The sequence below is a fragment of the Bradysia coprophila genome, assembly GCF_014529535.1.
Source record: "Bradysia coprophila strain Holo2 chromosome X unlocalized genomic scaffold, BU_Bcop_v1 contig_39, whole genome shotgun sequence".
Taxonomy (NCBI): Eukaryota; Metazoa; Arthropoda; class Insecta; order Diptera; family Sciaridae; genus Bradysia; species Bradysia coprophila.
In genome coordinates, this window is record NW_023503329.1 from 3,417,972 (window position 1) to 3,435,454 (window position 17,483).

General features: G+C 35.4%; 3 protein-coding genes across 5 annotated transcripts in view; 1 reads left to right on the top strand and 2 right to left on the bottom strand.

Annotated features, from left to right (window-relative positions):
- LOC119069846 (dnaJ homolog subfamily A member 1-like) overlaps window positions 1-5,034 on the bottom strand; it is a 54,538-nt gene extending 49,504 nt beyond the window's left edge. The window contains exons 1-3 of one of the 2 annotated variants that reach the window (XM_037174016.1): window positions 4,886-5,034; window positions 4,345-4,673; window positions 6-502 (exon numbers count right to left, since the gene is read on the bottom strand). In XM_037174016.1, coding sequence (XP_037029911.1) covers window positions 6-502; window positions 4,345-4,643 — 796 coding nt within the window. In that variant the 5' untranslated portion in view covers window positions 4,644-4,673; window positions 4,886-5,034. Of the gene's footprint in view, window positions 1-5; window positions 503-1,801; window positions 2,131-2,342; window positions 2,422-4,344; window positions 4,674-4,885 lie in introns of those variants that run through there. The other variant, XM_037174015.1, reaches the window with a different exon arrangement.
- A 3,486-nt stretch (window positions 5,035-8,520) lies between these two features.
- Window positions 8,521-17,483, top strand: part of LOC119069847 — a 45,155-nt gene continuing 36,192 nt past the window's right edge. For both annotated transcript variants that reach the window (XM_037174017.1, XM_037174020.1), the window contains exon 1: window positions 8,521-9,086. In XM_037174017.1, the coding sequence (XP_037029912.1) occupies window positions 9,084-9,086 (3 nt within the window). In that variant the 5' untranslated portion in view covers window positions 8,521-9,083. The remainder of the gene's footprint in view (window positions 9,087-17,483) is intronic.
- Window positions 13,183-15,528, bottom strand: LOC119069848. Its single transcript, XM_037174021.1, has 2 exons — window positions 15,393-15,528; window positions 13,183-14,205 (listed from the first exon to the last, which is right to left on the bottom strand). Exons 1-2 carry the CDS (start codon window positions 15,426-15,428, stop codon window positions 13,219-13,221), a joined length of 1,023 nt encoding a protein of 340 aa, XP_037029916.1. The 5' UTR covers window positions 15,429-15,528; the 3' UTR covers window positions 13,183-13,218.

Genomic DNA, 17,483 nt, shown 5'->3' on the forward strand with positions numbered 1-17,483 from the left:
CAACGGCATCACCATCACCAAATCATTGTTCGCCCGCTTGAATACCGGATGTTTTTTCTCCTCCAATATGACAATTATATCGCCCGGTTGCATGTCCGGTTCCTGATTCCCTTCGCCGCTGAACACAATTTTCTGTCCGTGTCGCATACCCTTCTCAATGTGTACCTCCAATATGTTGCGGTCGCGAATCGTTTTCTTGCCGTTGCACTGCTTGCATCGGTCCTTGGCAGCAATTATCTCGCCAGCGCCGGAACAGTTTCGACATATCTGTTCGATTTGCTGCACCATGCCGGGAGCAATTTGCTGAATTCGTGTTTCTGTGCCACTACCACGGCACGTTTGACATTTCTCGACGCATCCCTTTTTGCCGCCACGACCCTCACATTTATCACAGATCACGTTCTTCTGCAGCGCCAATTTTCGTACACATCCGTTGTACATTTCCTCGAGCGTTACACTCAACACATGCTCAAGCACCTTGCCTCGACGTTCACGACCGCCACTGAAAAGATTGAATGAAAATGTTATTTGCTGTTCCAATTAATGGTAAGAATTCATTTGGAAAGAACATGACCGACAGTGCAGTAAGTCAAAACTATTGATATTGGGACTTCCGAGAGACGTTACATAAAATACGCTTAAGTGACACCGTTCTCATTTCGTCATCTTTCCTTCTTTGTATTAAATCCCTTCATACATTCACATACGCAAAAGAAAGGCTCTACAAGTAGCACTTAATCGACGGTAGTTTGGCAATAAGTTAATGTTCCGATGGTAATATGGACTTAGCTTATCACGAATGAAGAGAACGATAAATTCAAATTGAGAATGACACAAGGAAACAGATGCGTTGAATGGTCTTTCTCGCAGTCTCCTTTCATTTATGTGAATTACCATAAAACAAGAAACATGGGAATGAGGTAAAACTGAAAGAAGCATCACAAAGAGATCAGTAAAGTCTGGTCTGATGTAAGTCTAAGTTTGAAGTCGGTGTCGACGAGACATCTATGGATGCGAATCTACAATTGTATGTTTGACGTCACAGCCTAAATATCAATTTCTGAATGAAAATCGGAAGAAAGATTTTTTTTTTGGTTTAGACTTCCTGACTAAGTTGAAATCGAAGAAACAAAAACTGTGCGTCGTCAGTCGAATGTCGAGAAAAGTAAATTAATTAAAGAACGTGCGATGATAAATTTAATCACAAATGCTAGTCCTGGACCGTCTCGACGCAAGCTGCTCTTTCTAGAAAGACGACGCTGCACCTTTCTCAGATACGATTTCTCTTTTTGAATTGGGAGCATTGAACGCTTTGGTTTGGTTTTTGTTCAACTTTCTCAAGAGGTCTGAAATTCTCAAAAAAAAAAAAAATTTTGGTTCAAAAGGGCCTATCGGTCGAAGAGGCTTATTTCGAACCATCACCATTTCTGACGTAAGGCTTCGAAATTGTGCCCAATACGGACCTTGATTAAATCGCACCGATTTTCAATGCAAATGAGAAAGAGTGGGTTGAAAATCGCTGCATTAAATGCGATAGTGAAGCCAACGAAAATGTTTGCATAGACATTTCCGCGTAATGTTGACAACAATTCGATCGATCTAATAGAGCTTCGGTTCGTCGTTAATGGTATATATCAATAATTGGCCTTGAAAAACTAAAATTAAATATATTGCCATGCTGCGCATGTGCAATAAAATCTCAACAAAGAATTTAAAATATAGTCGGATTCGCCGAAAACTGTACAATTGCTCCACACACTTCTGTTGATTTGCATTTTATTTTGACAAAACTTTCACTTACCCCATTCGAAAACCTCCATTGATAAACATATCGAATATGTCCATTGGGCTTGAAAATCCACTACCACTTGAACCACCTTTCTTGATAGCTGATTCGCCACCCTCGTCATAAATTTGCCGCTTTTCCGGATCGGCCAACACTTCGTAGGCCATGGATATTTGTTTGAATTTTTCGCCCTCATTTGGATTCTTGTCCGGATGGAATTTCAAAGCCATTTTGCGATAGGCTTTCTTCAAATCCTCCGACGACGCACTTGGCGATACGCCGAGAATATCATAATACGTAGTTTCTTTGACCATTTTGTACACAGGCGAGCGTAAATTTTATCCCTAAAACAACCAATTTATTGCGATGATCAAAATAATTTCTTTCAAATTTCAAACAAAAGCGAGACACAGCATAAAAAAAAATCAATTCAGTGAGCACACTGTCACACACAAGACATTTATATATTTACATTCAATTATAATAGATTCAGATTTGAAACTATCTCGCAAATGGCCCGTCCCTATTAGATAGTATTTCATCAGCGTCCAATTACCTTTTAAGTGTTTTCCAAGTTAACCAGCTTTCACTCAAAAACGTTCTAATAAAATAAAACTCGATTTTCAAATGTTTTTAAATAAAATTGACGATGACAATCGTGAGACAAGAGACTGAAATTTTCTGTGAATGTTCTAGAAAACGCGACAAAACACAGAATCGCATTTGACATGCGCTTTCCTATTTTACAGTGTTCACAGCGTTCACAGTTGTATATTTTCCAGCAAATGTCCTAACTGTGTTATCGATGATTATACTCAGCGTGGCAGCCAACGAACAAAGTAGCAGAAAAACTGAATTATTAGCTAATTTTGAGTGGTTTTTGAAAGGTAAAAAAACTGTCGAAGTTTTGCAGAAGAAAAATTTTTCATGTGTCGGAGCCGAAATTTTTTTTGAGCATCCGTTTTGGACGATTGATTTTAGACATTTTCGCAGTTCGTTCGGGCTACAACTTGCGAAATTGCCTAAAATCAATCGTCCAAAACACAAATAAGTAGGGTCCGTGAGTTTTTGTGTATTTGCATTATCTTCAGTATGTTTATATTACTTTGTACTGCTATGACCTTTCATGCGACTGGTGTGAAGTTGTTTCAACAGAAAACAGAGCGCAAGAAATAAAGTACTGAAAAGCATTGCAGTGGCCTCCTATAGAAGACAAATAATATACAGCGGTACCTTAAGCACTAAAGCCTTCAAATTCGCAATAAATGTACCATACACCGGTATTTCTTCAAAATCGGGCCATTTATCTCGAACGTACAGATTTAGGTAACCTCGCTTATTATATGTTTATTATGTAGGTGTAGGGTATTATGTACGAAATGAGTGCTTTGAATTTGAATTCGTTTTTTAAAATCGTAATTTACTCCTGGTGACATTAGACCATACCTGGAAGTTTATATTCATTGCAAATTTGACTCTTGATTTAATTTTAATGCTAAAGGAGCAGTTCTAAGGTCATGCCGCTCACATTCTAAAAGTGACTTTCACACGTGCTAATGTTTTTATGTTACGCAAATGTCAAAAAGCACGTGTCAATGTTTACATTTTTTCCCTTATATCTAATCCAGGTAAATACTACACTCTACTCTCCGCGCTCTTTCGTTATGATTTTTACTGTTTTGCACACGTGGAAAATCCCCAAATTATTCAGAAATTTAGAATTACTTAAAACTCGCACACGTAAGTTATTGCTGTATGCTTTTTAGCCATGTCATCGACTTGATGACTCCGTTTTAAAAATTTTGGTATAAAAAAAATCGTGTGCGAGTTCACATTTTACGTAGTTAAAAAATGCGTTGTTTTAGCACCGTGTGCCAAATTACCCCACGCCTTGAAATATGAAAACCAGCTTCGGCAAATTCGACATGGCATGATTCATAACGTAAAACAGGAATTTCGGACCGATACATCGTGACAAGGACGAATACAACTAAGCAGTGCCTACATTCGCGGAAACATTTTCACGAATTTTCTCAAATTTCCGCGATTTTTTCAAATTTTCACAAAAAACGTTTTGCGAAAATTCACGAAAATCTGAGAGATTCGTGAAAATTTGAGAAAATTCGTGGAAATATTTTCGCGAATATAAGCACTGCAACTAAGCGCAAATCAATGGAAATAAGCAATACTCTAATAAATCGTTGGAGATATTCTTTGGTAACAGAACGAAAGATAAAACCGCAATGACCACTCCATATCGTTATCAGACATAGTTAGCTTGGCATTAGTACGGTTATCTCTCTCTTGGTGGCTCGTGNATGTTTGCGTTTGCAATGTTGACAACAATTCGATCGATCTAATAGAGCTTCGGTTCGTCGTTAATGGTATATATCAATAATTGGCCTTGAAAAACTAAAATTAAATATATTGCCATGCTGCGCATGTGCAATAAAATCTCAACAAAGAATTTAAAATATAGTCGGATTCGCCGAAAACTGTACAATTGCTCCACACACTTCTGTTGATTTGCATTTTATTTTGACAAAACTTTCACTTACCCCATTCGAAAACCTCCATTGATAAACATATCGAATATGTCCATTGGGCTTGAAAATCCACTACCACTTGAACCACCTTTCTTGATAGCTGATTCGCCACCCTCGTCATAAATTTGCCGCTTTTCCGGATCGGCCAACACTTCGTAGGCCATGGATATTTGTTTGAATTTTTCGCCCTCATTTGGATTCTTGTCCGGATGGAATTTCAAAGCCATTTTGCGATAGGCTTTCTTCAAATCCTCCGACGACGCACTTGGCGATACGCCGAGAATATCATAATACGTAGTTTCTTTGACCATTTTGTACACAGGCGAGCGTAAATTTTATCCCTAAAACAACCAATTTATTGCGATGATCAAAATAATTTCTTTCAAATTTCAAACAAAAGCGAGACACAGCATAAAAAAAAATCAATTCAGTGAGCACACTGTCACACACAAGACATTTATATATTTACATTCAATTATAATAGATTCAGATTTGAAACTATCTCGCAAATGGCCCGTCCCTATTAGATAGTATTTCATCAGCGTCCAATTACCTTTTAAGTGTTTTCCAAGTTAACCAGCTTTCACTCAAAAACGTTCTAATAAAATAAACTCGATTTTCAAATGTTTTAAATAAAATTGACGATGACAATCGTGAGACAAGAGACTGAAATTTTCTGTGAATGTTCTAGAAAACGCGACAAAACACAGAATCGCATTTGACATGCGCTTTCCTATTTTACAGTGTTCACAGCGTTCACAGTTGTATATTTTCCAGCAAATGTCCTAACTGTGTTATCGATGATTATACTCAGCGTGGCAGCCAACGAACAAAGTAGCAGAAAAACTGAATTATTAGCTAATTTTGAGTGGGATTTTTGAAAGGTAAAAAAACTGTCGAAGTTTTGCAGAAGAAAAATATTTTTCATGTGTCGGAGCCGAAATTTTTTTTGAGCATCCGTTTTGGACGATTGATTTTAGACATTTTCGCAGTTCGTTCGGGCTACAACTTGCGAAATTGCCTAAAATCAATCGTCCAAAACACAAATAAGTAGGGTTCCGTGAGTTTTTGTGTATTTGCATTATCTTCAGTATGTTTATATTACTTTGTACTGCTATGACCTTTCATGCGACTGGTGTGAAGTTGTTTCAACAGAAAACAGAGCGCAAGAAATAAAGTACTGAAAAGCATTGCAGTGGCCTCCTATAGAAGACAAATAATATACAGCGGTACCTTAAGCACTAAAGCCTTCAAATTCGCAATAAATGTACCATACCAGGTATTTCTTCAAAATCGGGCCATTTATCTCGAACGTACAGATTTAGGTAACCTCGCTTATTATATGTTTATTATGTAGGTGTAGGGTATTATGTACGAAATGAGTGCGTTTGAATTTGAATTCGTTTTTAAAATCGTAATTTACTCCTGGTGACATTAGACCATACCTGGAAGTTTATATTCATTGCAAATTTGACTCTTGATTTAATTTTAATGCTAAAGGAGCAGTTCTAAGGTCATGCCGCTCACATTCTAAAAAGTGACTTTCACACGTGCTAATGTTTTTATGTTACGAAATGTCAAAAAGCACGTGTCAATGTTTACATTTTTTCCCTTATATCTAATCCAGGTAAATACTACACTCTACTCTCCGCGGCTCTTCGTTTATGATTTTTACTGTTTTGCACACGTGGAAAATCCCCAAAATTATTCAGAAATTTAGAATTACTTAAAACTCGCACACGTAAGTTTATTGCTGTAAATGCTTTTTAGCCATGTCATCGACTTGATGACTCCGTTTTAAAAATTTTGGTATAAAAAAATCGTGTGCGAGTTCACATTTTACGTAGTTAAAAAATGCGTTGTTTTAGCACCGTGTGCCAAATTACCCCACGCCTTGAAATATGAAAACCAGCTTCGGCAAATTCGACATGGCATGATTCATAACGTAAAACAGGAATTTCGGACCGATACATCGTGACCAAGGACGAATACAACTAAGCAGTGCCTACATTCGCGGAAACATTTTCACGAATTTTCTCAAATTTCCGCGATTTTTTCAAATTTTCACAAAAAACGTTTTGCGAAAATTCACGAAAATCTGAGAGATTCGTGAAAATTTGAGAAAATTCGTGGAAATATTTTCGCGAATATAAGCACTGCAACTAAGCGAAATCAATGGAAAATAAGCAATACTCTAATAAATCGTTGGAGATATTCTTTGGTAACAGAACGAAAGATAGAACCCGAATGACCACTCCATATCGTTATCAGACATAGTTAGCTTGGATTAGTACGGTTACAAAGTAAGCAAGCAAGTCAATAATTTTTATTGAAATAGTTCTAGCCGAAATGTTTGGAAAGTTAAAGTTAACTAACAAATATTCGGTCGAACGAAGCAATTATTTGGAATTTGAAGACATCTCAAAGATTTCACATTAAAAATTTGTTCGAGAAATTATTCATGGCTTTCTATAAATATTAGAATATTAAAGAGGGGCTGATAATCCCGCGAGACAATAAATTTCAAGCTCCTTAAACATTCATTATTCATGAAAAACTCTCAAAAAAAAAATTGTGTTACAAGAAAACGCACTTGAACATCAAAATCCATAACTTAATCTACATACAAAAACCCGAAAGTTCTGTCGCAGAATTGTGTCTAGTCGTGAGAACACCAGCAATAAACAACATATGGTTGCATGGTCGGTAAACCCTTCGTTACCACCAAAAGCATTAAATTAATTCCAAACTATCACTTCATTTCGGCATGCAATCGTGAGTGCTATCATCCGCAGAAACATTATCGCGAGAATGCTAATAAAATCTCCGCAATAAATTAATTTAATGTGTCCGCTTGCGTAGTACTCATAAAAGAAACAAAATAATGCAAACGAAAAAAAAGAAGATATCGTCCACCCCTTCCATTCTTATATATACTCTTCCACGATATCATCATATACCTGTGAAAGTCTTCCATTCATGGTATTACTCCTTATAAATGATATCGAATAAAACTTCTATGTTAGATTTATGTGCCACTCTGCTATTTTATAAAAACAACACAATTTCGGGCATATGATTTTCTCTATGGAATTTTATGTTGTTTTCGTTTTCGTTCCTTTTTTTATCTATACGAAACTTATATTGCTTTGGCTGATTCATGTCGCAAAAGCTTTGGCATTGCGCAGGACCGTAGTTTTCCACCATGGAATTTTGTTGCATCTACACCATTGCAAACAATTGAAAATGGCTGCTGCATTTAGTAGTAATTTGGTTCAGATTTATAAACCATACGTCCTGTAGCTCAGTGGAAGTCGACCACATATTCGTTATAATTTCTACGAATTTCTTTTCATACAAATCACATAATCTTTGTTTGGACCATCGAACGTTTTACTGAAAAACAAACTTAGAGTTGAGTTATCTCCCGTTCATGATTTTCTCATAACAGACTGCGTTAAAATTTATTGATATATTTGGTTCTTCTTCCACTTTTTCACCCAAAATTCCAATTCCAATTCTGTATCGCACTTACCGAATGAGTTCTCTAGCAACGATCAACATTTTCCAACGTAAATTAACAAGCTCTCCCGTTCTCACATTTCACTTGGATCTTGTAATACTACTCTATTATTTCCATTTATATTTTTTTAATTCATGCCCTAAAGAGTCCTTTGAGCGTACAAAATCACTATTCTATATTGATAACAAGGCAGTTCACGATTTTGAAGAGATTTGCCCATATTTCGTCTGAATGAAGTAGTTTTTCCACTGAAAGATGAAACGAAAATTTCACCCAGCCAACAATATAAGGAGCGCAAAATTCTTGGTTCTAAAGGCTTGGAATTGTTGGGTGAAGATAGTTTTAAAAACTATGGTGGCTGCTCTGAATCACCTAACCTTTGAAAATAACCTTTTAGGATCGTATTATTTGCATAAATCTGTCACTTATATTGTTCAAAATATCGCCTGGTGTTAGATGCAAAATCTATTTGTTTATAAAGATTCATTTTACCACATTGGCAGTAGGACATCGCATATTTTTGTGTCGTTACTGGCGATAACAGATGATTAGCCGTTTAAGTACACAAATGTTAGCAGAATCGTCAACTTATCCAACAAAATTCTAAAAATCCATAACAAGAAAACTCAGTCCTACGAGAGACGTTTTCATATAACATGCAGTCCATATTATACCTCCATTCACGTAAATAACTTTTGATCAAACTGAGTTATACTTTCATCACGAATGGTTCCTTTTCTATGTTGTAAAAACGACATCGGTAAAAGCTTCTATCGTGTTTATTATATGCGCCTCTTAGTCATACGAATTTGAATATTTGAGAAATAAATTAAGTTTTGTGTGTGTGTCATTCAACCACATATTCCTGCACGTAACATTTAAATTATGCGTTGATTGATATCACTAATTTGGTAACAACAACAACAGAGAAAAACGGTGACATCTTAATAATAAAAACAGAATCATTCATAAAAAAAGGGTGAAATTAACCATTGAAATAACACCACGAGCTTGGTTCGTTTGAATAGAATTTTTTTATTGAAAAATTAGAATTTGTTTTGGCTTTTATAACGCGATTACCAATCGTATTGACGGCAAAATAAACAATCTAATCGCGAACATAAAATTGATATAACATTTCTGAAGGACTTGCTCTTTAATTAACGGAATCGCTGTAATAACAATTCAGCTTTTGGAACACAATTTTGGATTTAACTGTTTCAACCAAATGGTACGTGTTAAAACAATGCATAATAGCAATATAATAATAACGATAGAGTTATATTATAGTCATGTGATGTCCTCTAAAAGCATGTGTGGTGTACAATAAGAAGCAATTATAGTTCAAACCCCAAAAGTTTATGGCACAAAGATCTGTTTGTATTATCTCTGAAAGGATGGTATTCAATGTTTTGTTGATATGGCGGTTATACAAGAATAATAACAAAAAGAAAAGAAAAGAATGAAAAAAATGGAAAATTGGAAGCACTTCTTATGTACTTTTATGCATGTTTTGTTAGCCTTAACATAATATAAAATCAAAGGATTTGTTTTGTATCTTTACTAAGGCTTATAGTGAAATCGATTATTATTTTTTTTCTTGTCGTCAGTCATGCCAGTTTATTCTATCCTTATTTATTTACATTATATATCATTCTATAGCTGTATGAATGTTAAGTTTATAGTCTATCTGGAAAAGAAGAACGAAAGAAGAAAAAAAACGTATCACTCCAGATTATGAGGGTCATAGATGGTTGTGGAAGATTAAAGTTTGAAGTGATATATGATGAGTTATATTATGGATGAACCCGTTGAAGTTTTGTACATAGTCACTAGAAGGTACTGGCGGTAATGATAATTTAATTTTAATTTAGTTGGTGAAAATTCATCTCATGAGTAAACATAATAAACAAAATGTTCGAATAAGCAGGAGAAATTAGAGATTTAATTTCTACCTCAACTTTGTTTATAAAATAAACTTTAAAATTAAACCCATTAATTTGGAGAATGCAAGCACCGCTTGTATACTTATAATACTTGGTCAAATAAGTGAGTCATGATTACATGAGTTTGGGTATTTTAGTGAGAGTATATATGATTTCAGTGTGATTCAGGGAATATTTCAGAGATAATGCTCGGGACGGAATTGGTCTGACCACAATCCAAACCTGGTACCAGGTTCGATCCGAAACGAGGGGAATGCGGTCATCGTTTCACTAATTACCAGTCTTCTTCTTCTTTTTCAGCCTGTTTCTGTCCACTGCTGGACGTAGGCCTCTCCAATTCTCTTCCATTCCGAACGATTAGTTGCCACTTGTTGCCAATTTGCGCCTGCATTCGCTTTATACCATCATTCCATCTCTCTGGTGGTCTACCTCTAGGTCTCGTGTTTTAGGTGGTCTCCAGTTCATGATCTTTTTGGTCCAACGTTCGTCCGTCCTTCTGGCAATATGTGCCGCCCAGCTCCACTTTAAAGATGCTATTCTTTCCATGACATCAACGACTTTTGTTTGTTGTCGAATCCATTGATTTGTCATTCTATCTCTGGCTCTTTGTGCCACTCGTAATTTATTTTAGGAAGCTTTTGTTAACGTTAACGTTTCCGCTCCATATGTAAGCACAGGAAGGACACACGTATCGAACACTTTACGTTTCAGACTACTGTTCATTTTGCTTTTGAAAATAAGCCTGAGTTTTCCGAACGCTGCCCATGCAAGACAAATTCTACATTTTATTTCTGCAGTTTGGTTTTCTAGACCCAACTTCAATTTATGATCTAGGTACACATAACTGTCGACTCGTTCAATGACAGTATCATCAATTTTAAAGTCTCTGTCGTCGTCAATGTTTGTCATGATTTTCGTTTTCGACAAATTCATCTTGAGGCTGACTTTGTTTGACTCCTCATTCAACTGTTGCAACATAATTTGCGCCTGATCTAGATCAGCTGCCATCAGGGAGATGTGATCTGCGAAACGGAGATTACTCAGGTACTCTCCATTTATGTTGATCCCCATTTCACTCCACTCTTATTTCTTAAAAATACTCTCCAGAATCGATGTGAATAACTTAGATGATATGATGTCACCCTGTCGCACACCTCTGCCAATTCTGAATTTTTCCTTGCTTTTATGGAGTTTTATACACGACGTAGCGTTTTTATAGACGTATCGAATTGTGTTGGAGTACCAGTGTTTGACACATAATCTATTACTTCACGTGTTTTAACATAAAATTTTCAATAGAATATTGCTGTCAATTAGCATTGCATATCGTGATGATAGGATTAGGTTTTGGAACACTGAATTTTGAGACTGAGCGTTACCAATTTTGCTGCGCCACACTCGCTAATATATAGTTTAATGTTTGTTGGTTTGTTTGTTTGACTCCCAAGACGAAAAGAAAAAAGTCCACGAGAGTCTAAACTTCGCATACTACTGAGTAAAGGTTAGGACGAACGCGAAAATGCGTGAAAATATATTTTAGGAAATATATTTGCCGGTGTACTCCACTATTATAGTACTGGATGTGTTAGAATATCATCTATAGGTGAAACTATCAACTTTCATCATCATAAATTTAAATATCCATCATTGACAATTCGTCATATCAGAAAAAAGGCAACCCAATCGGCATGTTCAAAAAAGATTAGTAGAAAATTACGACATTTGTGGTAGAAATAATATTTTCCATCCGCGCGGCGTGAAAAACCTCTCTTAACTATTGTTTTCCATATGGGTCCCATATATAGGAATATTTTTGAGAAATTTTTTGAGAATTCTTTGAGAAATTTGAGAAATAATTCTTTAAATTTTGCAAAATTTTACAAATTTTTTTTTCTTATTCTTCTGAATAAAATTTAGGAAAATTAACTTTGTTACGTGCCTAACGATGTAGACAATATATTAAACGTTTTTGGAACTGATTTAGACAACTAGTTTTGATAAATACTTGAAAACTGAATATCGAAGGCTTTAATTACTTCTTCTTACTCTTTTTCGACGTACGAGTTCTCTGGTTACTTTTTTGTCTGTCTGCACATAAAATTACATTGTTAAACCATGTTTTAAGCTTTAAATTTTTTTAGAAATTTGTGAGAAATTTGAGATTTTTTGGGAATTATGAGAAAGAGTTTTTTGTCACTTTGTTTTGATTTCGATAAATTGTGAAACAAATTAATTTCTTGTTTCGTAAAAATTATGTGTTCACCTCGGCGAGAAATGCTAAATTCCAACTTTCGCTCTTGTTGGAATTTCCTTTTTTTTCACTTGGTAAACAAATAACCATTACTTACCCAGAGAATGTTCAAATTTCGTGCCACCTATCAAAGTTTCGGGTACTCATATAGCTGATATGTTGGCGTTTACGACAAAAAAATGGAGATATGGGTACGAGTTTTATACTTTCAATTCTTCCTATTTTTTGCTGATGCAATTTGCTACGGTTCTAAAGTTTTCCTGTAAATGTCTACAGAAAAACAAACTTTATCTATTCCTAACACTCTTGTCATATATTCGACACGTTAAAAGAAGGTTTTATTGAATATTTTATTCCATCATGCATTTTGTTGTTATTATCGACACGACAGAGTAAATACAGGGAAGAGCGATTCATTCCTCGGATGTCAAGGAACACTGTATGAAAATGAGCTCAAATATACACTGACTAAATTGATTGAATTTTCCTTGGAAAAATTTAAGGCTTCTAGATAAATCAGGTCCCTAGTCAAATCACGTGCTCATGTCTGTCGTATTATCGAGTGTTACCAACTGTTACCAACCGAGTATAACTTTGTTGGCCCTCTGCTGTCTCCGTTTGTTGCATCAATGTTATATTTCGTAATGCTAATATAATAAGTATGTACCAGAGTGAGCGCCACCAATAACCCTTTTCGAGGATTTTTGTTCAAAAACAGCATACCGGAATCGGGCGCATTTTCCGGTATCCACGCAAGGGTATGGGAGATGATCAAAAGTCGAAAACATACACTTTTCTTACAGAAATTTTTTCAGGTACACGAAATGCATGAAATTTTGTTTATAGTAATCTCATCGTCAGTCAAAATTGATAAGTTTGTAACTTGAGCAAACTTTACTCATCCTGCAACTTTCTATGCTGACCTCTTCGCAAACAAACTTCCAAGAAAATTATATCGAAATGAAAAGATACCGGGAGTTTGGGATAACTTAAATTAACAGGGATGACAGTGTACATGTTCCATGCCAAGAGGAATCGAACAGAGAAATTATATTCATTGTGGAACACTTTCTATAATAATAACTTTGCTGAAAAAGAGAATAATTTGGAAGAAATTTAAAAGAAAAAAATTGAACTTTCGATTTCATAATATTTATTAATCTAAATTAACCGCGCATTTCTCGGTTTGATGCCTTTTCTATATAAACTTCATCGTTGTTACTTCTTCTGTACCACCAACCAAAGTGACTCTCAGCGCTGCTACCAGTTTTATACGGTTCATCCATAGCCTCAAACATATACGTTCGAACTGAATTACGCGATGCCCATTCTCCCATTTTTGTCCAGTAATCTCTTAGATTGGCCACCGAATTGGGTGCATTGTTAAATGATTGTCCTTCACTCGCCCAGCCCGTCTCACCGATCAAAACATCCAAATTGCTATTGATGTCTTTAAATGCTTTCCGAACAGCCAGATAGAAATTACCAACAGCATCAACTGCTTTCTGCGCACCACCATGCACCACATCGCTGGCAGGGTACATGTTACACATAATGAAATCCGACTCACGAGCAATGTCGCTTAATACTCGATACAAATGAGAATTACGATTCAGTATCTCGCCGCACACATGGATTCTAGTTCCAACTTTCAGACCTTTACCATGAGCCCGATTTTTATCGTATCGAATCATGCCCAATACTTTCTGTCCCGTCGCATCGTTGACGATATATTCATTGAGAAAAACTAATCCCCAAGCGGTTCCACCAAAACGGCTGTTTGCGTCATCAGCAGCATCGAAGGCATGATTAACTTCTGCATTTTGAATGTTCTGGTCATCGCTCTGGTAAATTCCAATGGCAACATCAATCGCCCTATTTCCTCTCTCCCTATTCAAATTAGCAGCAGCACGTGCAATCAATGCACTTGAATCGGCTTGGTCCCATGGATTGTTTACATTGTAGCTACCGACGCCCATACCATACGTTGCAATATGCGTAAATTTCGAATTGATAACAGCTAGCATTCGTTTCAATTCGTCCACTGAATAGGAATTGAACCAGGGAATTTTTCCATTTTCCGCATACTTTGTGTATGGCCCGAATGCCACGCCAACATTGTTTCGATCAAAGTTTTGCCCACAAATGAATGGCTAGAAAATGTGTGACAAAAGAGTAACGTTATTCTTATACGGAGAGAACAGAAACGAATAATTTACAGTTTAAGTTTTTCCTTGTTTTTATCTCGCACAAAAGGAAAAAATATTTGAAATGGAAGTTTAAGCTTCTTTATCAGCGACAAACATAACTGTTGACTAATCTCGTGACTAACACCCAAAGGTCACAGACTTATTGTTTTTTATGACAAAGACTTTATTATTTGCAACTTTTAAAGAAGAACAGACGTATGGCGTTATATTCATGAAGACATCGTCAGAAACAATTGTTCCAGTGGAATATACCTATGGCTGGGATATAGTTATTTACGCATATATCTTTGACCATTGAATTGTTGTAGCGGAACAACACCAACATGCAAAAGTGCCTAAAATCAATCATCAAATGTGAAATCTCCCTAAGTTACTGAAACAATACAAAGAACTCCTAAGTTAGTGAAAGAACACAAATCACGGACGAACTTTTTGTGTTGAAATATTAATCGAAATCTGCATAATTTCGGATAAGAATTGTTTCTGACGTTGTTCCTCCCAACTATGGAAGCAAATTTGATGCTTTAGCATTCAATTTTAATGGTGAAATGAAAGATTTAAAAAATAAATTAAGTTTCCAAATATTTCCGATTGGAATCAATCGGATTAAGTTTCAGTGTTTCACTTTTATTGGATCTATAGATTTTGTGGACTACCACCACAGTCCACAGTTTATTGTTTCTGATTTGAATTTCTCAATCAATTTTTATCGACGGCCGAAACGCAATTAGCATAAAATTTAACAATTCAATAGTTCAATAGAATCTGGAACATAATTTTATTAACTTTTAATGAATTGCTAAATTGTATGCTAATGGTGCTTCAGCCAAACTACTTGACACAAAATAAAAATTAATGGATCGATTTGGGTTCACATATTCATTTCACCGCGCTCTTCAAATCCCAATTTGTAAAATACCATCGCAATATTTTCCACTAAATCTGACTGGATTGAAAACTTTTTCAAAAGCATTTTCCATCCCATATTTGTTTTCCTTTTCCGTATTTGCACAAAATTTATATTGGAGCATATCCACCAGGACGTTTTACAATTCACTAGTTTTATCACTCAACATACGGATTCACAACCAACATTTAGGTATTGTTTGGAGAAAAAAAAATTCACTTACGACAAATGCAAGTACTAGAACGGACAGGTTCTTCATTTCGTCTGACTGGATTGTGGAAATACTATCACCTTATATATGCCAAGTTTTTTTGCACACGCTTTCCCACATACACACTTTTCAAGTTGATAATGCATTTCGTATAAATTAATTGTTCAAATTTTATATTACTTTTCATGCTTTCGGGCAGAAAATCGGTCTTTACAACGATTGATCCAACGCACTTCAAGCAAAAGTGCTATTAATGACAGCTGCCAAATAGAGTACTATTTTGTATGAAATTTTATCACCACTCGTTTGACAGTGTAAAATTTTGTATGGAGCACTGTCAAGTTTCAGTACCCTATTTAGAGTACCACTTTTGCTTGAAGTGCGTTGATTGATCACATTGCGCAAAGTAAAAACATTTTCATGTCTTGGACATAAATTACGGAATTTTTCTGAGATGAAAAGTCTCAGCTTTTTAATTTTTCCACCCTAGTTGCCGCAAATGGGTATTGATCTCGTTCTTGATAATCTCATGACATCAACCTATTTACTAGTCATCGGTTTGAAAATCCCAATGTTTCATCAGGATAGGAAACACTACACAAACGTTTAGTTTTAGTCGGAAATATTAACGGAAGTTGGTTGATTGGGCATCAAATGAAATGAGGAATGTAGTCATAAGTACCATTTTCTGCTAATTATTTTAGTTAATCGGCATCGAATGTCGATCGCTTCCTGCAGTAACCTGTAGGTACCACTACTAATTTGTCACATACCAACCAACATACTGTGGAAATCCAAGAAAAGAAACTTCTTGAAAATGAGATATAATCATAGTACTGTCAAGCACCGGAGCTGAGTGCAATGACATAATTCAAAGTACTTCCAATCAACTGAACAATTGATTTACACAAATTCCAATGAATTCTTCAGAAATATTAACAAGTAATGTTAGTCTTTCGAAAAGCTAACATTTATCATTGTGCGATATACATTCGGTGCTGTGTATATCAGCACAATATTTATTTTAAAATATTAGCTTTTTCCAACGAAATTTTTTATTAATTAGCCTGTGTTTATTGTCTAAAGTCTAGGAAAATCCACAATACGTCTTACAAGTATTTTCAGTTTAAATTTTGCATGCAATTAATGGGAAATACAATTTATTGGGAACATGATTTGCATTTCTTATTGATTTTATTTGTTTAGAGTGAATGTATGTCGATATCAAGGTATGCGACGAATGATTTTTACAGCCTATTTAACAAAAAACAAACTGCACAGATGACAAATATTCTGATAACAGATCGTCTCAGTTCAGATATGAATATGTCCATTTGAATAAAGACTGCAATACGAGGAAATATCGCACGTTCTAGGTGCAACTTTCAGCTGTCTTAGTGAATCTATTCGACTTTATGAGTCTCCCATTTAGACCTTTTCTCCTGAACTTTATTGAATCATGGAAAAATCTAATTCGAAAGTTGCTCTAAGTACGAATAGTGGAAATCGTGGAAAGACTATTCTATATTTATTCTATAAGAATATTCGTATTTTAAGAAAATCAAACACTCAGGATCGAATGCAGTTACTAACATTTTAACCCATTGAACGAATTGTTATGGTAAGAACCAACGTCAGCTAATTTCGTTTTTTCTTCGATCTATTGAAGTTATTCCAGTTAAGACTAACCTATGATTTCAAATTGCGAATTCACTCGTTTAGTGATATGGTAGAAAGCGCTGCATAAAAATGCGGACGAATCCGATATTTAGAATTTTTGTCCATGAACAAACGTTGATATCTCCGTTGTTTTTAAAGAATAAGATCCAGATTTTGCTAGGTTTACATCTTTTATGGAGTTTTATCGATTGGCATACTCAACTCATTTGTGTAAAATGTTGAGTAAAATTTTGTTCCTAACTATTTCACACAAATGAGTATGCCAATCGATAAAACTCCATAAAAGAAGCAAACCTAGCAAAATCTGGCTCTTATTCTTTAAAAACAGCGGAGATATCAACGTTTGAATGTGAATTCTCATGCAAAAATTCAAAATATCGGATTCGACCGCTTTTTCATTCAGCGCTTTCTACCATACCACTA

Excerpts from the sequence above, each read along its gene's own strand:
- LOC119069848 (XM_037174021.1), bottom strand. The coding sequence starts at position 15,428 with ATGAAGAACCTGTCCGTTCTAGTACTTGCATTTGTC. Across the intron at positions 14,206-15,392 it reads TTCTAGTACTTGCATTTGTC|CCATTCATTTGTGGGCAAAA; the intron begins GTAAGTGAATTT and ends CACATTTTCTAG.